Genomic DNA, 24,306 nt, shown 5'->3' on the forward strand with positions numbered 1-24,306 from the left:
AGCTACCCTGGTGCTCACTGTCTGTCTGCTGGGGTCTCTGGCCACCCCAGGCTGGTGGTGTGAGCTTGGGATCCTCCCGGTGACCTCCGCCATCTAGATCCCTCAGCCACTCTGCCCCAAGATGGGCCGTGGGGTGAGTATCCCCAAAGAACAGGGGCCTCTCTGGGGGGAGCAGTAGGGCGCTCTGGACGGTGAGGGAGGCTGGAGGGAAAGGATGAGGTGGAGATGGGATACGGAGGGAGGAGCAGTGGACTGGTTTGAACTTGGAACTGACAGTGTCCCGGCTACGACTGTGTGCACAGCCCCACGGCACAGACCCACAGGGCACAGACCCATAGAGCTCAGCCGCCCAAGCGCTGTCCTCTCCACCAGCACCCCCAGCACGAGCCCCGCAGCCCACCACTCGCATCCCCTCCGACCCTCCCTCCTCCACCCCCTCCCTCGTCTCTGTCCCTGCTCCTCCAGCCACATCTCCACCGTTCCTCCTCTCTCACCGCATCTCCCAGCCTCCCAGCTGAAGGGACGTTTGGTACTGTTAATCCTCCCCACCTTCGCCACCCTCTGAAAGTATCCATTCCTCTGGGAGTCCCAGCCTGAGAGGATGGGGGTCCAATCTGAGGTTGGAGAGAGGGGCAGGGCCCATCCACTGCAGAGTCACCAAGCAGTTCCGGACACCAGCTCCAGGGGCCCTGAGCTCCAGGGACAGCTGGGCGGAGGGTGTGGAGGAAGAGTGATGTGCCCCAGCCCCCCGTCCAGCGCCCCCGGATGTCCCGGGCAGCATTGTCCTCTGGCTGCAAGCCATGTGCTTTGAGGACTTTCCCAGAGGCTGGTGAGAGCCGCAGGCACCCCCCTCAGTCCACCCCAGCCTGTGGCATTCTGCAGCACTGGGTATGCCAAGGGGAAGATTAACAACTACCAGAGAAGGGGGGTGGGGGACAGGGCCAGGGCTCTGAATGCTTGGAAATGAAATTTCCATATGGAGAAAAGTGACCCAATCCCTTTACATCCTGCGCCCTGGCGGCTTTCCTTTTGTGGAATGCTGGCAGAAGAGAGCAGGGAGGGAAAGGGCCTGGGGAGCAACGGGAGAGTGCTGAGGAAAGAAGGTGCCTGTGGGGAGCTGTAGGGCTCTTTGGGCCTAGGGGGGTCAGGCAAGGACATGGTATCACACTGAGTTTAGCAGCTGAGAAAACTCGGAGCTTGGACACCAGGGTTCCTGAGCTAGGGTGGGAGCTATAAATAGAACTGGTGTGTGTGTGTGTGTGTGTGTGAGTGTGTGTGTGTGTGTGTGAGTGTGTGTGTGTGTGTGTGTGAGTGTGTGTGTGAGTGTGAGTGTGTGAGTGTGAGTGTGAGTGTGAGTGTGTGTGTGTGAGTGTGTGTGTGTGTGTGTTTTCATGTGTTCTCCATAGGCTGCAGTTGATACAGACATTCATGGGTGAGCACCTGTGTTTGTGTCTCAGGAGACAAATTTGCAAACGTGCAGACCTTCAAGCATGAGTGAGCATAGATGTCACAGTGTGAGGGCGCGTGAGGTCTGTGAAGAGCTGTGTCTGACGTGTGGGCTTCACAGAGGAAGAGCTCACAACCATGGGAAGATACTGTCTGGGGACCTTCAGCTGCACCTTGACATCTTTTGTTCCCCCAGGGAACGGGAGTCCCCACCTGAGGCGCAGGACCTCGAACCTCTCCCCTCCTTCACTTTAGCACAGGGTGGACCCAGCTCAAGAGGTCCTGCTTGAGAAGTGATTTGACCTTGACTTCTTCAGGGGTCTGTGCTTCTCCCCCAGCATCCCTGAATTCCCTTCCCATCCACTCCCAGTAGCGAGTCAGAGAGCAGGTCTTGTTCTATCCAGACTGAGGCTGGGGAGAGTGGGGGGACTTAAGGGGGGAGCTTGGAGTTCACCCAGCCAGGAGACCCCTGAAGAGGGAAGGCACCCCCCCATCCAAATCCTCCTTTTCCCTGCAGAGCAAGGGCTCACTGTCACCTCACCACCCTGTGACTGTGAAGGGCAGCATGGGAGTTGGGGGAAGGGACAACCCCGGTGGGAGGGAGCCCGGCCTGCTCCAGCTGCCACCGAAGGGCAGCGGTGGGGGGGAAAGTTGGCTGATTTCCAGCTGCCCCGACTCTGTCCCAGCCCTGGGCTTTCTCAGAAAGAACTCTCTGTTCTCCTTCAGCACTCAAGGCCCAGAGAGGGGGACTTGTGGACTTGTGGATGGGGGAGGGAGGAGGGGAGGGGAGTGGTCCTGCTTCCTCTCTTTCTTTCTTGCCTGGGCAGCCCGCTGGCCCCGAATCTCTGCAGGCTCCTGGCTGCAGAGCCTGAGATCCCTGCCAGGACAGGAGGGGGGACGGGGCCGTGTGTCCCCAGCTCTGTGCCTGCCGGCAGGAAAGCAGGATGGGCACTTAGGGAAAGGGGCTGCTGCAGAGAGCTTCTTTGCTTAGCCACCATCTGTACATGCCAGACGTACATATGTGGGCTGGGAAATGTTTTAAACCATGCCTTTGATTCTAATTTTCATGAACTTCATGCCTGTATGTACAGAAATTCTCTGGGCTCTGCTCCTTAGCCCCCAGGCACAGCCCCCTCCTCTGTGAATGCCCAGAGGGTCACACTGAAGCTTATCCACCCCGGTCTCTGGCCTCTTGTCTCTTCGCTGCTTTTCATCCATTTCTCAGTGCTGTCTCACCAAGGACAGAATCCAAAGCATTAGATTTGTGAATCCAGGACGTTTCAATCCATTCAATTAAATGAGCCCCCCTGAGTCACCTGGGGAAGCGAGAGGTAACACTACTCACAGCCCTTCCCTACTCCTGTTGGGCTGCTTCAGTCTCCCCAGGAAGATCAGTGTTCAGGAAGCCAAAGAGAGCCTTGATCCGTAGATGCTTCACGTGGAAACAAACACAAGATTTACTGATCACCTTTGCTGAGAAGAGCACTTCTGAGCAGCACAGCCTGCAAAGAGCTCATCTCCTTCTAGATCATTAGCGTCTGGGTGACAGCGGTGTCCGCCTCTCTCTGCACCTCCCCCACCCCAGTTCCTGATTTCACTGGCCAGACTTCTGTATCTCCAGGTGCTAGATTCGTGATCTCTTGCGAACAGGGCAGCTGCCACATTCCTTGGATGGCTCCTGTTTGATGGAAAAAAAATGTATCGTCCCCAAGCACAGTGGAGTTTTAGGGCAGTGAAACTACTCCGTACACTATAATAATGGGTATATGTTACTATGCATTCATCCAAATCCACAGAACATGCAACACCAAGAATGAACCCTGATGTAAACTATGGACTTTGAGTGATAACGATGCGTCAACGTAGGTTCAGCCATTGTAACACATGTACCACTCTGGTGCCAGATGTTGGTGGTGGGGAGGCCGTGCAGGGGCGGGTAGAAGGTATATGGGAGCCTGTAATGTTTGCTCACTTTTGCTGTGAACTTAAAACTGCTCTGAAAGAAAAAGTCTGTTTTTAAAAAATGAATTATCCTGCAAAAAAAAAAAAAGGAGGGGGGGCAAGCACCTTGACTGTAGATTCCACCCAGGTGTTCCCTCTTTACAGTAAAAAAAAAAAAGAATTTCATCATAGTATAGAAAAGCTCATTTGTGAAACCCTGGCATGGCCCTTAGGGTCCAGTGGAAGAGTGGAGGCACAGGACAGGAACTGAGCAGTGCCTCTGTGACAAGGACACAACATCCCGAGGGAGGTGGGAGGAGAGGAGCCTGGGGAGGTAGAGGGGGCGAGAAGGCACTTGTCACGCCATCCCAGGCCTCCCCAGCCACTTCCTATCCTATCACCCAAGACCCCTTGGAAGGATAAATTCCCCACCTTCTCCCCCAGAAGGCCCCTGTGAGACCCTGGAAGCCTGGTGGCAGCGAGGAGACCACAGGCCAGTAAGAGGAGGGGGAGATGTTGCCTCACGAGGCTCCGGTTAAAATGCTCACCTGACTTCACTAAAGGACCCAGGAATGCCTGGACCTAAGAGTTCCATGCATTTTCAGTTTTAGATTTATCCTCAGAGACAATTTCACTTTTTTTTTTTTATCATCTTTATTGGAGTATAATTGCTTTACAATGGTGTTAGTTTCTGCTTTATAACAAAGTGAATCAGCTATACATATACATATATCCCCATTACTCCTCCCTCTTGCGTCTCCCTCCCACCCTCCCTATCCCACCCCTCTAGGTGGTCACAGAGCACTGAGCTGATCTCCCTGTGCTATGCAGCTGCTTCCCACTAGCTATCTATTTTACGTTTGCTAGTGTATATATGTCCATGCCACTCTCTTACTTCGTCTCGGCTTACCCTTCCCCCTCCCCGTGTCCTCAAGTCCATTCTCTACGCTCAGAGACAATTTCTTATATTTTTAGACAAACAGGGCCCAGTTCCCTCCCCACCCCATTGTGCTCTGGGGCTTCAAGTCCTGTGAATTGCCTCTTGCCCGGTGGCAATTTTTTTTTTCAGCTCTGAGGTCAACTTTTATTTCTTGGCTGACAGGACTTGCAGACACATGATCTTCCCAGCACCTTTTATCCTGCCCAAGCAGCGGCAGCCTAGTCCCAAAAGTGTCATGGCCAAAGGGGTTGGGGAGTCACTTCACATTCCAGGCTGGAGGCGAGGGGGGCTTGGGGGTACTCCCCCAGAAACCTTTGCCAGCAAGAGGCCATGACTCACCCCAACTCCAAATCCTGCATTCTGGTGGGAGGTGGCGGCAGGATGGAGAGGGTTCCCAGGGCACTCTGCGCGCCCATTTCCTGGACGCACTTGTCCTCTGACTACTGATTTCTCAGCCCGTGAGCCCTGCTCATCCCATTTCCACACTCCACCACCAGACCCTGTGGTTCCCCTCCTCCTCCAGACACTTCCCTGCCCTGACCCCTGACTCCCCCAAGACTCTTAACTGCACCCCCATTCCTAACTGTCTCTACTCCTCTCTGAGTAAAGCAGCCACGGTGTTGGAACAAAGACATCCCTACAGGGTGCTGCTCCCTCAACGAATCCCCAGCCCTGTCCAGTCCCTTCTACAATTCTAAATAGTGTAGGATGGTGGTTTTTAAGGTTTTTGTTTACTTTGCTTTAAGAGCAGGGTTCTTTCAACAAACAAAATCTTAGCATGAGCCTGACTACTCAAAAGCTAAGAGTGGGGTCCTGAGTCCTGAGCCCCTCAGCCTTTCCCGAAGTTCAAATGTAGAGCCCTGGGGCTCTGCTGATCATTTTCAAACTGAGGGCCTGGGGTCCCCGCCAACCTGCAACCCCCTTTCCTCCCCTGGGGTGACCACTGACTTTGAATCCACTGGCCCCCCCACTCCCAATGCCTGAGGTCCCCGGCTATCCAGTGGGAATAGAGGCTCCGGCCTCCGTCCTCCCTGACTCCCTGGGCTCTCCCTTCCTCTTGCAGGCCGGCCGCGAGTACTCACCTGCAGCCACCACTGCGGAAAATGGGGGCGGCAAGAAAAAACAGAAAGAGAAGGAGCTGGATGAGCTGAAGAAGGAGGTGGCCATGGTGAGCCCCCAGCCAGGACATGGAAAAGGGCTCCCACGCTGGGACAGCTGCCCCTCAGGGAAAAGCTCGTGCCCACCCCCCATGCTCCTTGCCTCACTGCTGTGCTCTCAGTGCCCACAGATGCATTCTAGACACACGCAGTCTGCCTCCTTCCCCAAAGCAAACGTGCTTTCCCTTCTCCAGGACGACCACAAGCTGTCCTTGGACGAGCTGGGCCGCAAGTACCAAGTGGATCTGTCCAAGGTCAGTGAAGGGGCTTCTAGGGAGGGCACCAAAGAGGTGAGAGAACCACGCAGCCTCAGGATAGAAGGGGCCTTAAAACTCAAGCCCACCGTCTTTACAGTTAAAGAAACCGAGGCCCAGAGACAAGGGACTAGTTGGTGGCAGGGCCAAAGCTAGAACACAGATCCCCTGCTTCCCGGTCTACAGCTCCTTTCCTGGGTGCCTGGAAGCCAGAACTCCTTAAAACCCAGGCCCTGGAGGGCCTCTGGGCAGGGCTGTATCCCAAGCAGCTTCAGTGACACACCTTCTCTCGTGGAACTGACATACATGCAATAGTGGGGGAACCCATGACTATTAGCAGAGTAATGCGTTGGGCGCTGCTATGCACGTAGCGCTGGGATAGATGCTTTACGTACTTTCCTCTGATCCTTACAACAAGCCAGGTGTGGAGACCTGTTCATTAAAACAAGGAGACTCAGAGAGAGAGTAGCTTCCCACGTTCATATCAATAGTTAGTGGCACAGTCACATTGCCACGCCCATCATTGTGAAAAGTAAAAAAAATCGTTCATCAGAAATGTAATGGGTGCATACCTCCTCCTGTAGGCCTTCCTTGACTGCCTTTTTGAAAATTCTACACCCCCTTCCTTTACCTTCCTTTATTTTTTTAAGTAACACTTTTCACTATGTGGCAGTAATGTCTATTTATAGTGTGTTACCTCACGAGATCATAAGCTGTGCAAGGCAGGAACTCGTGGGTCTTGGGTATCTCTGGATCCCCAGCACTGACCACATTGCCTGGCATGTAGTAGGTGCTCAATACACATTTATTAAATAAATGAGGGGACAGATAGAAAGAGAAATGAGAAGTGGCCTCTGCATTCAAGGGGCTCCAAGTCCAGCAGCGGAAAGGAAGGCAAACAGAATTCCAAAGCCATATAGTGAGTACAGCTCTAGAATCATGCCTGGGATACAATGGGACCCAGAGACGGGGCATGTGAGCCAGCCTGGGGCTAGGGCAACAGGGTCAGGCAAAGCTTTCTGGGGAAAGAGATGGATGGTGAGCAAAGCTGTGTGACATTCACGATCAGTAATGTAGGACTCTTCTTGAATCCTTGGTGAAGGGGGGGAATCTGAAGGCAGAGAGTTGGGGTGGGGGGTGGAGATCGATTGAGATGTCTTTCCAGGGAGTCTTATCAAGGCTGCCTCCAGAGGAGATTATTGTGGCCCTAACCAAAATGTGTCTCAACCCAAGGCTGACCAGAGGTGGGGGGACCACAGCCAAAATCCTACTCAGCCTTCAAGTCCTCCAACACCCATTGCAAATGCCACCTCCTCCGTGTGGCCTCTCCTGATGGTCCCCTACCCCTTCCGACCAGGTGGGATTTTTCTCTCCACCTGGACATTATTCTGCTGCCAGGGAGCTGGTGGGAAGTGATGAGGGGCCTGGCTGGTTCCAGATGCGAGCTCAGCTCCCACACCTCTCCTTGCCTCCCTCAGGGCCTCACCAACCAGCGGGCCCAGGACATTCTGGCTCGGGATGGACCCAATGCCCTCACCCCACCCCCGACCACCCCTGAGTGGGTCAAGTTCTGTCGCCAGCTTTTCGGGGGCTTCTCCATCCTGCTGTGGATTGGGGCCATCCTCTGCTTCCTGGCCTACGGCATCCAGGCTGCCATGGAGGATGAACCGTCCAATGACAATGTGAGCCAGCACGCCTGACCCCTGGACCAGCCCATGATTCTGCCCTGAATCTCCAGTACAGTGGGTGCGGGTCAGGGAGCAAGACCTTCCTGTACAGTCTGACAGCCCCTCTGCTCTTTAGGCTGAAAGGGGGTGAGACTTCTATACGTATCTACAGACACTCCTCCTCCAACACAAACATACACAATCATTCACGATTGAGACAGCCCCCCTCCCTGTTCCTTCACACTTGAGTGGGCTTGTCTCCATCCCTGGGTCTTCACCCCCTAGAGAGGTCCTAGTCCTGGGAACTCCCTATGATTTTCCCCACCCCCTCCAGTCTTAGGAGGCTGGGGTTCGAAGGTTGAAGGAGAGGTTGGAGAGAAGGACTTTCTTCCACCGTTCTCACTCCCAGATTCAGACAAAGGGGGGCACTGAATGCTCATCCTGAGTGGCAGCTGCCCCTCTCGGGTTGGGAAAAGGGCAGGTCCCTCAAAACCTTTCTCCTTACCAGCTGTATCTGGGCGTGGTGCTGGCAGCTGTGGTCATCGTCACTGGCTGCTTCTCCTACTACCAGGAGGCCAAGAGCTCCAAGATCATGGATTCCTTCAAGAACATGGTGCCTCAGGTAGATGGCGGAGCTGGGCTCCAGGCTGGGGCATAAGGTTTCTGGAAGACTCATCTCTTCAACTCCTTGGGCTCTGAGATGGAGGCTTGGGCAAAAAAGACCCCCCAGCTCTTCACTCCAGGACCTATTTTGTTGCTAAGGGTGCAAGGTCTGTCCTCCTTGGTGGGGTTGGTGGTGAGGTGGGACACCAGCAAAAGAGGAAGGTAGGGGTACAGATGAGCATCTCCTGAGATCCCCGGGGCCTCCCCACAGCAAGCCCTCGTGGTACGGGAAGGAGAGAAGATGCAGATCAATGCGGAGGAGGTGGTGGTGGGAGACCTGGTGGAGGTGAAGGGTGGAGACCGAGTGCCTGCCGACCTCCGGATCATCTCTTCTCATGGCTGTAAGGTGAGGAGGCCAGGCCAGAGCCACCGGCTGAGTCCACAAAGCAAGCTGGGTAAAGCTGAGAGGGGCCCGTTTGAAGTTTGGGAGGCCCAGGTCCAGATGTCAACACCTGCCCCACACTGCCCAGCCACACCTTGCTTCACATATGACACGTGTGCATCCTTGTATCTGTGTCGTGAATGCTCTGCACCCCGGTGTTTCTTTGATATCCACTTTATAGCGATCATGTATTGAGTATTATTATGTGTCCCATGCTTTATGCATTCACATAGGCTACCTAACTTAACTCTGCAAGAACGGTATAATCGTGCCGGGTGGTTGCACGTGGCCACATAAGTCATGCCACGCACAACCCTAGACGGTGCCATCTTCATTGGCGACGGTGTGAATAGCACCCCCTGTAGTTGTGCAATGCAGAGATTCTACTTCCATTCTCCATTTCATAGATGAGTAAAGGGAGGCAATGTTGGTTCAATAACTTGCCCAAGGTCACGGAAGAAGTCAGTGAGAGCCCAGATTCCGAACCAGAGCAGGGACAATAGCTGAGTAATGCTATAAATATGTGATGAGGGCGAGTGTAATTCTGTCTTGGGTGTGACGGAGACTGAGTGTGGCCGGAGTCAGGACACAGCTGTGCGTGCCTGAAGGCGTCTGCCCATCTGATGACTCCACACTGCCTTCCTCCTCAGGTGGATAACTCATCCCTAACAGGCGAGTCGGAGCCCCAGACCCGCTCCCCCGAGTTCACCCACGAGAACCCCCTGGAGACCCGCAATATCTGTTTCTTCTCTACCAACTGCGTGGAAGGTGAGAGGCTAGCCTGGTGGGGAACTCCGGGTCCCAGCATCGGCTGAGGGAGGAGACTGCATCCTGAGCCTCCAGGCAGGACTGGGGGCTATGGCTGTACTTACTTGTCAAAAGCCCGGCTATGGAGGAGGGAATTGAAGGGGCAGAGAGCCCTGAGTATTACAGAAGTAGCCCCCTCCAGAGAGCAGGGAATTGGCTGGGGCGGCATGACTCCAGGGAAAAGTCACCTCCCCACAGAAAGATCTCTGTTCTGTCCACCCCAGGACGGCGCAGATTCCCAAGCCTTCAGATATGGGCCAAGACCCGTACACACATACACATATGCACACACGCGCATGCACACACACATGCACACGCCCCAAACCATCCTTGATTCCTAGAAGTCTCTGGTTTGACTGATGGCTTCCATCTCTCCTGGTTCTGGGACTAGTTGCTTCATTCTCTGACCCTTGCTTTGACCAGGGCCCAGGCTGGGGAAGGGACAGGAAAGCTTTCAGTCCAGGTGAACATTCAGGCCTTCCTTCAGGCTGCATCCTGGCCTGCGCTTCACCAAAAGAAACTGTTGGTCATGCACAGGCTGCCCGGTGTGCCCCACCACTGCTCTGGGTTCTAGAGATGACCAAAGGCCAGGAGGAGCTCCCAGAGCTGCCGCCACTGAGTGGCCAGAGTCCAAGCACCACCGAAAGCCCTGCCCTCTTTGGTTGTGCCAGTGAGCAGAGTCGGGCTGACTCGGAGAGGGAGGCCGGGGCCAGAGCTGGTGGGAGGAAGAACCTGACTAGACCATGGGCCTCAGAAAATGGGTCAGAGGAGGCCTTGCACCCCGCTCCTCACACATACCTTTCCTTTCCCGTTTCTCATTTCTCTTCAGTGTGTATTGTTTCTCTGGGCTTTCCCCCTCCTTCAGCAAGTTAGGATCATAGTGAAAATCACCACACATTGTTTCCTAAATTCTTAATGTACTGAGATTCTGAAATTTGCTCTACATTTCCCACAATTGATAAAAATGCCTAGTAAAACATGTCCATGGCTTACTCTGAACTGGCTTTGAAGAGAGGAGAGGAAATGAAGGGAACTAACATTTGTTGAGTGCCTACTGTGTGCCAGGCCCTGCTCTAGGTGTATGACCACACTGTCTCATTTCATTATTAAAACAATCCCTAGGTAGAAATTCAAAGATGGATGCAAACCCAGGTCTGGCTGGCTCCGATGCACGCTCTTTCCACTCCAGCACACTTCCTCCCCTGAAGACCCCTGGAATGTCTACACAAGGGCTAGAGGTTGCCTAGCTTCTTCTGTAGAGATTCGTGCCTAGTGTTGAGAAAGAAAAACTTAAGACTACAGGGAAAATCCATAAGTGCTTTACTTTGTGTTTGTAATATATTTTTGGACGATAACAAGTATGAGATTGATTTTACTGAAATACCACAGGCAATACTTTTATTTCATTTACTGAATCTCCTCAGTTTGAACCTTGAGTTTATTTGCAAGGTTTCTCCCCAGGCCCAGGTATAACAGAAGATAATTTGCTGTTGTATGGAGTCTGGGATTGGCCATCTATGCTGGGAGAGGAAGCCAAGGGAGGTACAATCTAATGACAGTGACCCACAGTCTTTGGCTTCTCTACTCTGTGATGGTTTTCCTCTCCCAGGAAGTAGGATGAGACTTCAGTTCCTGCGACCCCAAGGCACCCAACCTCGTGTCTCTTCCTGTGTTGTAGGCACTGCCAGGGGCATCGTGATTGCCACAGGTGACCGGACCGTGATGGGCCGCATAGCCACTCTGGCCTCAGGCCTGGAGGTCGGGCGGACACCCATAGCCATGGAGATTGAGCATTTCATCCAGCTGATCACGGGAGTGGCTGTGTTCCTGGGGGTATCCTTCTTCGTGCTGTCCCTCATCCTGGGCTACAGCTGGCTGGAGGCAGTCATCTTCCTCATCGGCATCATCGTGGCCAACGTGCCTGAGGGGCTGCTGGCCACTGTCACTGTGAGTGGGTCAGGCCAAGGGGCCTCCAGGGGAGGGCTTTGCTACCCTGCCTCAGAAGCAAGGGAGGCTATGGCTTCTCTGCAGTTCTTTTACTTCCAGCCCCTGAAATCACATATTCGATTCTCCTTTAAAACATGGCTTAGAATGTGAGTCTGAAAAAGATCATTTAATACATTGCTCAGGTTTGAGTCTGAAAGGTTTTAGGTTGGGCTGTGCCTTCACTCTCAGTTTCTCTCCCAGAACTCGTCCTGGTCGCCTTTTCTCACAACCCTTGTACTAGTCATCTCCCCACTGCCCTCTGGAGCTCATCCTGGCTAACCCTCCCATCAAGGCTCTCTCCAAGGTCGCTGTCACCAGTGACTAATTAGCAAATCCAGTGACCTTTCCTCAGCTCCCATCTTTAACTCTGCTGCTGAAATGGATACTGCTGTCCACCCTCCTAGCATTCTCTCCTTCGTTGATGACTGTGACTCATCACTTCTCCCCAGTCCCCTGCACTGTCTCCTCGTCCCCACCTCCACCGATCCTCAGTCCTCAGTGCTCTTCTTTCCTCCTGATGCCCCTGAGTAAGCTCATCTCCTCCCAGTTTCTGGTGCCTGTTTGCTGTTGATGACTCACACATACCTACACCCTGTTCTACTCTGGCCCACTCTGGAGCTCTGGCCAAATATCTTCAACTCCCTACTGGACATTTCACCTAAATATACACTCATGATCTCAGCTCAACGCATCTAAAATGGAACACATTCATGACTTACACCTAGGTCTCTCTCAGTGTTCGTGGAGTAGGATCAAGGGAGGAGGGACAGAGCCATGGTCTGGGGTAAGGACATGGGTATCTCCAGCTTCAGGCTGAACCCTTTTTATTGCCCTGTCTCTCCACCAGGTGTGTCTGACCCTGACAGCCAAGCGCATGGCTCGGAAGAACTGCCTGGTGAAGAACCTGGAGGCGGTGGAGACGCTGGGCTCCACCTCCACCATCTGCTCCGACAAGACGGGCACCCTCACCCAGAACCGCATGACCGTTGCCCACATGTGGTTTGACAACCAGATCCATGAGGCCGACACCACAGAAGATCAGTCTGGTGATTGAGTGCTCTACCCAGAGTGGGTGGAGGGGACTGGAGGATGTTCAGGGCACTGGAGTGGCGGGGCGGGTGGGGTGAGATAAGAGGTCTAAAGGAGAGCCAAGCTCCTGCTTCTCTCTCCTTTCCTCCCAGGGGCCACTTTCGACAAACGATCCCCCACGTGGACCGCCCTGTCCCGGATTGCTGGTCTCTGCAACCGTGCTGTCTTCAAGGCAGGGCAGGAGAACATCTCTGTATCTAAGGTAGGGGGTCGGGGGATCGCCACAGCCCGCCCACTCTGCTGACGCCCAGCTTCCCCTCTTGCACCCTGTGGCTGCCTCGGGGACGTCAGTGCCCTCCCTCCTTGGTCCTCCACTGTGACACTGAATTCTCCTTGTTGGCAGCGGGACACAGCTGGTGATGCCTCAGAGTCAGCTCTGCTCAAGTGCATCGAGCTATCCTGCGGCTCCGTGAGGAAGATGAGGGATAGAAACCCCAAGGTGGCGGAGATCCCTTTCAACTCAACCAATAAGTACCAGGTCTGGTTTGGGTGCCAGGTCAAGGGAAGAGGGAGAGATGGAAGTGAGGGGCACACAGAGTCAAAGGTGAATCAACAGCAGGAAAGAGAGCATCTGAGCACCCTCTCACCCCTGCATCATCCCCCGGGGCAACGTGGGTGACCAGATGTCTGGTTGCAACGACCAACCCCACACCCAGCTCCCAAACCTTCATTCCTTTACTACAACCTGTCACTTTTTCAACTCTTCTTCCCAGGGCTCCACATCCTCTGGCTTCAGTCCCTCAACCCTTCCATCCCATTCAGTTGAACCATACATTGGAAATTTCCTTAGGGTATCCCTCAGCCTGTGGACATCTGTTAAATGCCAAGAATGCAGTCTCAGCTATGTCCTGTAAAGGCCACAGGGGTAAAGCCCCCCTAAGGCCAGTGTGGTGATGGGGCGTGCTGATGACAAAGCCACCTCGCCCCTAACACAATGCCTGTCCTAACTGATTGGAGTAAATATTTGCTGAGTGAATGAATGTCCTATGGGAAGGTGACTCTCAGGTTACAGGGTTAGGACTATGAGGTCCAAACACCCATCCACACACGGAGACTCTCCCTATGTTGACAATGGTTGATGGATCAGGGGGTATTTTATTAAGGGAGTTTTCCTTACCAGCCTCTGCTCTGTCCCAGGCCCTGTGCTGGGCACTGGAGCTTCAAGACAAGTGTGGCCCCTCTGTAACTGCCTTTCCTCTCTCCAGCTGTCCATCCACGAGAGAGAAGACAGCCCCCAGAGCTACGTGCTGGTGATGAAGGGGGCCCCCGAGCGCATCCTGGACCGGTGCTCCTCCATCTTGGTGCAGGGCAAGGAGGTCCCTCTAGACAAGGAGATGCAAGATGCCTTCCAGAATGCCTACCTGGAGCTGGGAGGACTTGGGGAGCGAGTGCTAGGTGAGGGGCCAGAAGCAGGGAGCAGGGCTGAGAAAGGCTTCCCTGGGATGAGGGGCTCTGCGGGCAACCCGGCAGCCACCTTGCTGCTCTCACTCCTCCCTTCTGTCCCCTTCAGGCTTCTGTCAACTGAATCTGCCTTCTGGAAAGTTTCCTCGGGGCTTCAAATTCGACACAGATGAGCTGAACTTTCCCACGGAGAAGCTCTGCTTCGTGGGGCTCATGTCCATGATTGACCCTCCACGGGCTGCCGTGCCGGACGCTGTGGGCAAGTGCCGGAGTGCAGGCATCAAGGTACTAGCCTCACTTCGTCCCTCCTCCCAAACACCAAAATTCCAGGGGCCGCAGAGGCTGGGCTACTGTTGGCCTCCTTCCTGCTGACTGAGAGGAGAAGCCGTCCATCTGCAAGGAAAGGTCGGTCCCTGCCTTGGAGCTCTCACCCTTGTCCCTTTTGCTCAAAGTGACCAGTCTCCCACACCCAATCCTCTCTCTCTGGGGCACGGCTCCTTCCATTCTGGTTTCAAGCCTATCAATCACCTTTATCTTGGAGATCTGGTTGTCCTCCCCTTCCCAGCTAGCGCCCACTCTCTCTAGCCGTTTAGGATGAGATTAGTAGGCTCTCGCCTGCGGCCACTCACCTCCACCCCATAACCCCGTAGACTAGCTCCAGTCCTCATTCCACCAAGCATACCTCTCCCACGTTCTCTTCTCCGACTGCAATTGCTTCTCAATGACCACTCCCTTCTCTGTACGACATTTGTGCTTCCTTCAACAAATATTTATTGTTTACTGAGCACCGTTCAAGGTGCTGGAGTCCAACGAACAAACAAAAATCCCTTCCATCTTGGTTACTTTCCTGTCTCCAAGATACAGCCCTTTACCACTCTTAACCTGTCCAGTTACCAATTCTGATGCCGTCGCTTGTTCCTCCTTTTGCAACTTCTCACCTTCCAAATCAGTTCACCTCAACCTGTCTACTGAGGGCCAGGGACTGCACCAGGCACTGGGGATACAAAAGACAAATAAGATACAGTGCCTGGCCTCCGGAGCTCATGATCCCTCAGGGGAAACAAACGTCTTTAAGTTAATCACAGAACAATTTTAACAGATAGGGTCTTCGAGCACCCGCTAAGGGCCAGATATTCTAATAATAAAAAGAGCCCATTGTTTTGTGAGGCTTTATACACATCAGGCACTATTCTAAGCACCAAACCTGTATGATCTCATTTGATTTTCACAACGACCCTGCAAGTAGGCACTAGTATTTTCCCTTAGTTACAGAGACAAAAACTGAGACGCAAAGTGACATGCCCAAGGCCACAGAGCTAGTAGGAGGTAGAGCCAGGATTTGAACTGAGGTATCTGCTTTTTTTTTTTTTTTGCGGTACGCGGGCCTCTCACTGCCGTGGCCTCTCCCGTTGCGGAGCGCAGGCTCTGGACGCGCAGGCTCAGCGGCCATGGCTCATGGGCCCAGCCGCTCCGCGGCATGTGGGATCTTCCCGGACCGGGGCACGACCCCGCGTCCCCTGCATCGGGGGACGAACTCCCAACCACTGCGCCACCAGGGAAGCTCTCCGCTATTTTTTAACCATCACACTAGAGGGCTTATATGTATATATGCACATATATGTGATTTCTGAACCCTGCAACCTCTCTGTCTCTAAGGTAGGCATCATGATCCCCATTTAAAAATAAAACAAGCTGAGACTCAGAGTGGGTAAGTAGCTTTCCCAAAATAAAACTGCTGGTAAGAGGGAGACTGGCTATAGGAAGCTTGGCCAGCTCATCCGGAAAGCCCGTGCTCCCCTTCTCGCCAGGCAGCCTGTTACCATGATCAGAACAGTCACCGAGGCCTGGGGAAAGCATGTCCAGGGAACTCAGAGCAGCAGGGAGCTGTTAAGTCCACCTCGGAGAACTGGACAATGTTTTACAAAGGGCATGATATTTGATCTGGGCCCCGAAGGGTGAAGAGCATTTTGTAAGGCGGGGAGGGAGCGGAAGGAGTGTCAAGAGCAGGGAACAGTGTGTACCCAGCGGTGGCTGGACTGCACGGGGCATGTGCGCGTGGCAGTGGGAGGTGGCCGAGGAGCACTGGAGATGGAGACTGCAATCAGGGCCAGGGCCAGTTGGAAGGATTTTGCTTAAATGCCAGACTTGGGCTTTATCCTGAGAGCCGCAGGTGTCACAGGGCAGAGCTAGCCCTTAGGAGGCTCCCTGGATGGAGGAGGGGCTGGATTTGGAGAAGAACTGGGGTTGGGGAGACAGCATAAGGGGCTACTGCAATACCAAGATGATGACCCAAATGAGGGAAGTGACAAAAGGAGTGGAGTAGTTACTTTTGAGAGCTGTTTTGAGAACTTGGTGACCAAACTCAAATGGGGAGGCGAGAAGACCCAGGAGATAAAGGGACTGAATGAAGCGAATGGATGGTATTTCAGGTGGGGAGCAGAGGAGAAGGCTCCGTGGGGGTGGGGAGTGGAGATAAGGAGCTCCCTTCGCCCTGAGATCGGAAGGTCTGTAAGATGCTCAGGGGGAGATGTTTCAGGGAAAGCAGGAATATGGCTGAGAGCTCAAGAAAGCGGGCCAGGACAGGAGAGTTCAGTCTCGTTCCCATGTGAGTACAGATTAAAGACACGCTAGTATGCTTGATTCTGCTGCTGAGGACAAGAGCAGGAGTGAAGAGAGGGGAGGGGAAGGAAACCCCGGGCCACACCAACAGGAAGGGCAAGTGGAGGAGGAACCAGCGATGAGGGGGAAGGTGGTGACAGGTAACCCTCAGTGAGTGTCCACCTAAGACCACTATCTCCTCAAGACGACCCTGAAGGAAAGACTCATCATCTCCGTTCTGCTGAGATTTACTGAAGGCACTTGGGGAAGGTCAGTGTTTCACCTTAGGTCTCCTAGGCGACACCAAAGCTGCTTCCTCACTCAGGTGGGAAAGACCACCTGAAGAGGGATGGAGGGCAGCTGGGAATGAAGGAGTCCATGGGGGCCAAGGGAGGACAGGGCTTCAAGGAGGCGGGGGTAGACAGTGCCAAACCCCTCAGAGGGTTGAGTAGGGTGAGGACTGCAAAGATGCTTTTGTCTTTCAGCTGGGAGACCCATGTGGCTTTTGGGGGTGGAAGAGAAGGCAGCGGGGCATGAAGAGGCTTCCTTCTCAGTATGTGTGGGATTTGCCCCACAAACCCCCACATGCAAATGGTCTCCTAAGCCAGCTCTGACCTCCTGATGCTTGCAACATCCTCTTTACCAGCCTCTCAGATGCTAACCACCTTCCCCATCCAGCTCCATCCATTCTGCAACAGCAGCAATGAATATCACGGTTCAGTCAGGAATCACCTTCTTCCCACACTGTGAAGGGATGCCAGAGGCAGAGGACAGGTGGTGGAAGGCAGCAGGGAGGGATGGGAGGGAATGTCTCCCTCCCGTCCCCACCCTGTCTGATTAGGATGTCAGCAGACATCACACTGGGCACTAGGAAAACCATGTCCGTTCTGGTTCCCTGGGACCCGGAGCAAATCATGGGTCCCTTGCTAAGCCTTTGTTTCCTCATTGGTAAAATGAAGGAGATGTTAGGGGTCCTTCCAGCTGTGACAACCTCATACCCCATGAAATTCAAACTCCTAAACAATCCTGAGGCTGCTCTTCCAAGGGACCCTCATTAACTTGTTACTCTATCAGAGAGACTTTCCTCCAGTTAGGCAAACTACCTCTGATCTCCTGAACACAGCTTGTTGTTGTCTCTTCCCCTCACCTACTCTCTCTCTCTCTCTCTCTCTCTCTCTCTCTCTCTCACACACACACACACACACACACACACACACACACACACAGAGTTCCATTATTTTGGCTGGGATCTTCCAGTCCCACCATCTAGTGGTCTAGCTCTTCTGACTTTGGGAAAGGAATAAAAAGAGAAAAAAAAAAACCCTTCATGCTGCTTTCCTTTTCTCTTTTCTCCTTGCTGCCAGGTGATCATGGTGACCGGGGACCACCCTATCACAGCCAAGGCCATTGCCAAAGGTGTGGGTATCATATCAGAGGGCAACGAGACGGTGGAGGACATTGCAGCCCGGCTCAACATTCCCGTCAGCCAAGTCAACCCCAGGTGAGGCTCCGTAGGACCCCTCCCCCATCAACTCAGCCTCTCCCACTGGACACTTGAGCGGCCCCTGAGGGTATCTGGTCCTAACTGCCGTTCCCTGGTCCCGAGCCTGTGGCCAGACTGTGCCACTGATCAGTTGTGTAACCTCGGACCTGTCACTTTACCTTCCCGAGCCTCCATTCTCTCAACTTCAAAATTAGGGCAGTATACACGCTGCTGGTTTCTATAGAGCGAGATACGTAGAAAGGAAGTAGCGCCCGGCCCAGCACCCTGTACTGACGACTGTGAGGCTGCCGCGGGGTGAGGACTGAGCACCACCCCCTCAAAGAGAGAAATGGGAAAGACAGGTCACTGAGTGTCAGGGAGAGGAAGAATGAAGCTGCTGGGGAAGACCCGGCAGTGGCGAGGAGGGGTGGTGGGGTACCAGGGAATCAACCAGCTCTGCCTCTGGCTCCAGAGAGGCCAAGGCGTGTGTGGTGCACGGCTCTGACCTGAAGGACATGACGTCAGAGCAGCTGGACGAGATCCTCAAGAACCACACGGAGATTGTCTTTGCCCGGACGTCTCCTCAGCAGAAGCTCATCATCGTGGAGGGCTGTCAGAGGCAGGTGAGCAAGGGGGTAAGGGTCAAGGTCGGGGCCAGGGCCAGGCATGTGCAGGGGCTGCACCCCCAGCCTGGCTGTACCTTCTCCCCAGGGAGCCATTGTGGCGGTGACAGGGGACGGGGTGAACGACTCTCCCGCGCTGAAGAAGGCGGACATCGGCATCGCCATGGGCATCGCTGGCTCTGACGTGTCTAAGCAGGCAGCCGACATGATCCTGCTGGACGACAACTTTGCCTCCATCGTCACGGGTGTGGAGGAGGGTGAGGGGCTCCACGGGCTGGGATGCCATCCAGGATGTCTGAGCCGGCGCATCTGCTTCCCTGCCTTTTACCCCAATGACAGACTCAACTCAGGATCTCAGGCATCCACCGCCTGCTTTAGCTTCCCTCTAACACAAAATCTCCCTTTGTTGGGTAGACGAGCGGCCCATGCTTCAGGGGCTAGGGGTGGGGAGGGTCCCTCTGATCTCCCTGATGCCCTCAGAACCTCCCCACAGGCCGCCTGATCTTTGACAACCTGAAGAAATCCATCGCCTACACCCTGACCAGCAACATCCCCGAGATCACCCCCTTCCTGCTGTTCATCATCGCCAACATCCCCCTGCCTCTGGGCACTGTGACCATCCTCTGCATTGACTTGGGCACTGACATGGTGAGGCCATGGGTTGGAGGAGGGGACAGGCAAGGCAGTCGTGGAGGTGCAGTGGGTAGGGGTGGGCCACAGGTGGAAGGAAAGGTGCATCGGGGACAGCTGAGCAGGCTGTGAGGGTTGCAGAGAAGACGAGCACAAAGCCTGGAAGATGATAGAGTCTTGGGTCTCTTTTTTTTTTTTGACTGCGTTGGGTCTTCGTTGCTGCGCACGGGCTTTCTCTAGTTGCGGCGAGCGGGGGCTACTCTTCATTGCGGTGCACGGGCTTCTCATTGCAGTGGCTTCTCTTGTTGCGGAGCACAGGCTCTAGGCACACGGGCTTCAGTAGTTGTGGCTTGTGGGTTCCAGAGCGCAGGCTCAGTAACTGTGGCACACGGGCTTAGTTGCTCCACGGCATGTGGGATCTTCCCGGACCAAGGATCGAACCGGGGTCCCCTGCATTGGCAGGCGGATTCTTAACCACTGCGCAACCAGGGAAGTCCAGGGTCTTGGGTCTTTATAAGTGTTTGAATTGTGTTAAAGATTCTTCACTGTTGATCATCCTTTGCTCCCACCCTCTCCCTTCAAATGCCGTCCTCTCCCCAACTGCCCCCTTGCACAGGTCCCTGCCATCTCCTTGGCCTATGAGGCAGCTGAGAGTGACATCATGAAGCGGCAGCCGAGAAACCCGCAGACAGACAAGCTGGTGAACGAGAGGCTGATCAGCATGGCCTATGGACAGATCGGTGCGGCCGGGCCCGGGGCTCAGGAGGGAACCCCAAGAAGACGTTTTTCCCAGCCTTTGGAGGGATGATCCCCCTGCAAAATTCCAGGACAGGGGCCAACTCCCCGAGGGTCAGGGATGTCCGTCCTTCTCTGGCCCGTAAGGGCTGGTCCCATCCTGTTACCTTCTATGACCCAGGCCCTGCCCTTTGTCCTTTGCCCACCACCCACAGGGATGATCCAGGCGCTGGGTGGCTTCTTCACCTACTTCGTGATCCTGGCAGAGAATGGTTTCCTGCCTTCACGGCTGCTGGGAATCCGCCTCGACTGGGACGACCGGTCCATGAACGACCTGGAGGACAGCTACGGACAGGAGTGGGTAAGTGGGGCTGTGTAAGTGCAGATGCACACATATGAGAGCTGAACGTCTGGCGGGAGTGGTCAGTCGTGGCCAATGGGATTGGGGGCTAAGGGTGGAGTAGGTGCCCAGGGTTTAACAACTGCCCTGGACCACGCTGCACCCTGTTCCTACCCTTTCCTCTCACACCCTCACCTCTCTCTGCCCGCCCTCCCCCAGACCTACGAGCAACGGAAGGTGGTGGAGTTCACGTGCCACACGGCCTTCTTTGCCAGCATCGTGGTCGTGCAGTGGGCTGACCTCATCATCTGCAAGACCCGACGCAACTCGGTCTTCCAGCAGGGCATGAAGTGAGCGCCGCCCACCGGCCCCGCCCACCAGGCAGAGCGCATTCAGGGCACGCTCACCCACCCCCATCGGCTGGGGCCTCTGACTGTGGTTGCCCGGCTGTAAATCCGTAGCCTTTTTGGAAACAGATGAGCGAAGAGGAAGGAGGGTTATGACTCTTTCTGATGAGTTTTAATTTGCTCCCCAGATCTCCTTCATTATGGTCTCCTTCCATCATCTTTCCTTTTCATCTTTTCCCCTTACCTCTCCCCTCCCTCCCTTCTTCCTTCCTCCCTTCCTTCCTCTACCTTATACTCTATACTCACCCCCACCCCTTGGCCCAGCCCTAAATACAGGGTCCCCTGTGCTCCCCTCCACTCGGCAGGTAGCTCTAGTTCACAGCACTTGCCTTGCGGTGGTGATGTTGTCCTTGTGGGAGCTGTGAGCTGCTCAGGGTCAAGTTCTTATAGTGTGAGTTACACTTGCCAGTCACTGTGCTAAGTGATTCACAGACATCGTCCAACCTCACAGTAGCTCTGTGAGGGAGGTATTATTTTCATTCTATGGATAAGAGACCCCCGCAAAAAGTTAAATGGTGTGCCTGGGGTCACCCAGCTGGAAATAGCTCAGCCAGCGCTCTTTCTGAAGCCCAAGCTCGTGACTACTACCCTGGGTGGCTCACCTGTCACAGAGCCTGGCACCTGGGGGGTACCAGTGATTCCTCTGCAGCTCAGCCTGGATGGTGGTCGGTGCCGAAGGTATCACTCCCATTATCTTTCTTTTCTTCTACTGCAAACAATGGGCACAAGTCCCCACGTGAGTTTTGTCACAATTTCTTAGTTTGAGAAAAATATATATATATACCAAAACTCCAGTGAAGTTAATAGCGTTTGAGATCCTAGGGAGAGGAAAGGGAAAATCTGTTAGATGAAGGAAGGAGATTCCACTGAGCTAAAAACACTAACGGGGACAAGGCAGTGAGCAGAGAACAAGGAGCAGAGGGTCCAAGACACTGGGTGACCGACTGTGCAGGGCATGGGTGAGAGAGCAAGCAGGGGACATGACCAGACCGGCTAAATCCTGCCCATCTGAGAGGCAAGTGGAAAAGAAACTACACAAAATTCAGACTGGGACGGGGAAGGAGTACTAATACCAACAAGTAACCTGGCCCGAGGCAGCCTTAGCAACTTATGCCCCACCCTGGGCTGTCTGGACCCTCAGGGGTCCTCAGAGATGCTCTATGCATTATTCAAACAGCTTTATGGAAATTAAGCACTTCCTCTAAGAAGAGTCCCAAGCTTACCAAAGTGTCATTGTCAGGCAGAAGCCTAAGTATGAACTATAGCGATCCCATGCTAATGCGCAATTCTCTTTGGAAGCCGTGTGTATTGCTAATTAATTTTCTAATTGGGAAAATATATTCATTACTTTTTTTGGGGCCTCGCTGTGGAGCATGCGGGATCTTAGTTCCCCAACCAGGGATCCAACCCGTGCCCCCCGCGGTGGAAGCGCAGGGCCCCAACCACTGGACTGCCAGGGAATTCCCTATATCCATTACTTATGAACACATGCAGCTGGAGAGAAAAAAATCAATTAAAATGTGGCCTTTTTAGAAGAAAAATAAGAGGGATCCTTAATGAGTGAAAAGTTTGGGAACCACTGGCTTAAGCCATGAGGAGGTGCAGTGCGTGAGATTTTAAAATACAGCTAAGAACGTTCCACGTTCAAGAGCTCTCCACGCATTATCTCCCATAATCTTCCCAGCAGTCGTAGGATATAAAGGTACTATCTCCTCCACAGAAGGAGCACGAGACTCAGAGAAGTTAAGCAACATTGCTTACAACCAGAAGCTAGTAAGTGGCCCGGCTGGGACTAGACCCCACCTGTCCGACTCCAGACACTGTCCTCAGAGCCTTATTCTCTCCTACTCTTCAGTTCTGATGTGGTGAATATATATTCAGCACTTTTTATCCAGTGAGCTTTCCCTTTCTGAGTACTTTACAAACATTCCCTTCTTTATTGAATATCTGTGACCAACAACTACCTGGGGCTGTAGGAGACACTGAGAGGGTAGAAGACATCATTGGGTCCTGAAGTGCAGGAACAAGCATCTTGCTGGGGAGACGACACTTTCAAAGGCCACGTGCCTGGAGCAGTGACAAGAACATAAGCTGCGTGAGGGCAGGTTCCCGGGTCTCCAGAAGGAAGCTTGCATTGACCACAGCATCTCCAGCACAGAGCGTATCACCCAACACACAGGAAACATGTATTTGATGAATGAAAGTATGTGTTATAGACAATAATCGGAGGTAAAATCAGTAAGCAGAAAAATTAAAGACAATCTTTCTTTGGTTACATTTAACATGAGAAGAAGCATTTGAAGAAGGCATGGGAAGACGTCATGTATAGCCTTTCCCCAGCGTTTCTTCCCGCCTCTTTCCCTTCCACCACCAGGGGTCACCCTGGATCTCTGCCCCTCCTTGCCCTCCCCTCCAACGCTACCTACCCTCTTTTCATTGCCTTTCCAGGAACAAGATTCTGATTTTTGGGCTCCTGGAGGAGACAGCGCTGGCGGCCTTTCTGTCCTACTGCCCGGGCATGGGTGTGGCCCTGCGCATGTACCCGCTCAAGTGAGTGTCTCTTTAGACGGGCCCCCTGCTAGGATCCAAGTTCTGGTCCCTTTGAAGCAACCTCTGATGCCCTTGACACTCTCCTCTGTTTCCTCAGGGTCACCTGGTGGTTCTGCGCCTTCCCCTACAGTCTCCTCATCTTCATCTACGATGAGGTCCGAAAGCTGATCCTGCGGCGATATCCAGGTGGTAAGCACCTCAGTGCTGCGCCCCAAACCCAGCAAAGTGCAGCTCCCCACTGTGGCTACCCTACCCCTGCAGGGCTCCAAACCCGAACTCCATTCCTACTACGGATCCTCGCCCCTTTTCCTCAGTGCCCTCGGATCCTCGGGTCCGGGGTCCTAGAAGCCCTGACTCTGCGGAAACTCTTCCTCCCAGATTCCCGTCCCACCCAACACACAACTGGTCCCTGAGGCCCTCCGCCTTCCACCTGAAATCACAGAACGTCAGAACTAGAAGGGCCCTCCGAGGTCATCTAGTCCCACCTCCACATCTTACAGACAAAGAGAGGGGCAGAGGTGAATTTATTCATTCAGGGTCATGAAGCCAGAAGCAGCAGAAGTGGCGCTACAACCCAGCCCTCCTAATTCCCAGGCATCAACCATGTATTTTTTTTTTTTCCCAACAAGCATTTTCGATCACTTACTGGAGGTTGACAATGGGTGGCCCACAAGCCGAATAGGGTCCGTGGATATTGTTGGGTTTGGCTGCCCTTTCTTGCGCGGGTGTTTTTTGTTTTTTGTTTTTCAATTGGCCTAATATCTAAAACGTAGGGGCTTTCACGTAAAATCCAATTTTCTGGCTTCCCCTGAAAAATCACAGGCGCTGTCGCTCCCAAGGCCCCGTTTCCGGACAGCAACAATGGACGGCTGCCCTTTAGAGACTCACTTGTTACCTGAACAGCCCCTGTTGTCATTTGTATTTTCACCCCCAGCCAAAGCACTCCGGGCCCACCGTCCCCTGTACTAAATGCAAGTCTCTCCTTCCCCCTAGTCCATGGCCTCATGGAGTCCCCTCCCCCACTCCCCTTCCCCAGGCTTCCCTTCTGCCTGGCCTCAACCACCTAGCCCCTAGGGCATTTATCTCTTGTCTCCTCTAAGCTCACTCTGCAATCCCCGTGCCTAATCTCTCTAACAGGCTGGGTGGAGAAGGAGACGTACTACTGAGCCCGTTGGAAAGAAGAGCCAAGCATGGGAAAGACGGGGGG

At 53.8% G+C, this 24,306-nt stretch overlaps 1 protein-coding gene across 1 annotated transcript; it reads left to right on the forward strand.

Annotated features, from left to right (window-relative positions):
* Positions 1-24,306, forward strand: LOC307195359 (sodium/potassium-transporting ATPase subunit alpha-2). Its single transcript, XM_079939442.1, has 23 exons — positions 1-133; positions 5,391-5,495; positions 5,679-5,738; positions 7,217-7,420; positions 7,914-8,027; positions 8,280-8,414; positions 9,101-9,218; positions 10,936-11,204; positions 12,091-12,289; positions 12,425-12,534; positions 12,676-12,810; positions 13,538-13,727; positions 13,843-14,018; positions 17,696-17,832; positions 18,287-18,437; positions 18,526-18,694; positions 18,931-19,085; positions 19,684-19,807; positions 20,018-20,163; positions 20,362-20,492; positions 22,998-23,099; positions 23,197-23,288; positions 24,237-24,306. The coding sequence occupies exons 1-23, from the start codon at positions 122-124 to the stop codon at positions 24,263-24,265; spliced, it is 3,063 nt and encodes a 1,020-aa protein (XP_079795568.1). The 5' UTR covers positions 1-121; the 3' UTR covers positions 24,266-24,306.

Source organism: Stenella coeruleoalba (genome assembly GCF_951394435.1).
Source record: "Stenella coeruleoalba genome assembly, chromosome: 1".
Lineage (NCBI taxonomy): Eukaryota > Metazoa > Chordata > Mammalia > Artiodactyla > Delphinidae > Stenella > Stenella coeruleoalba.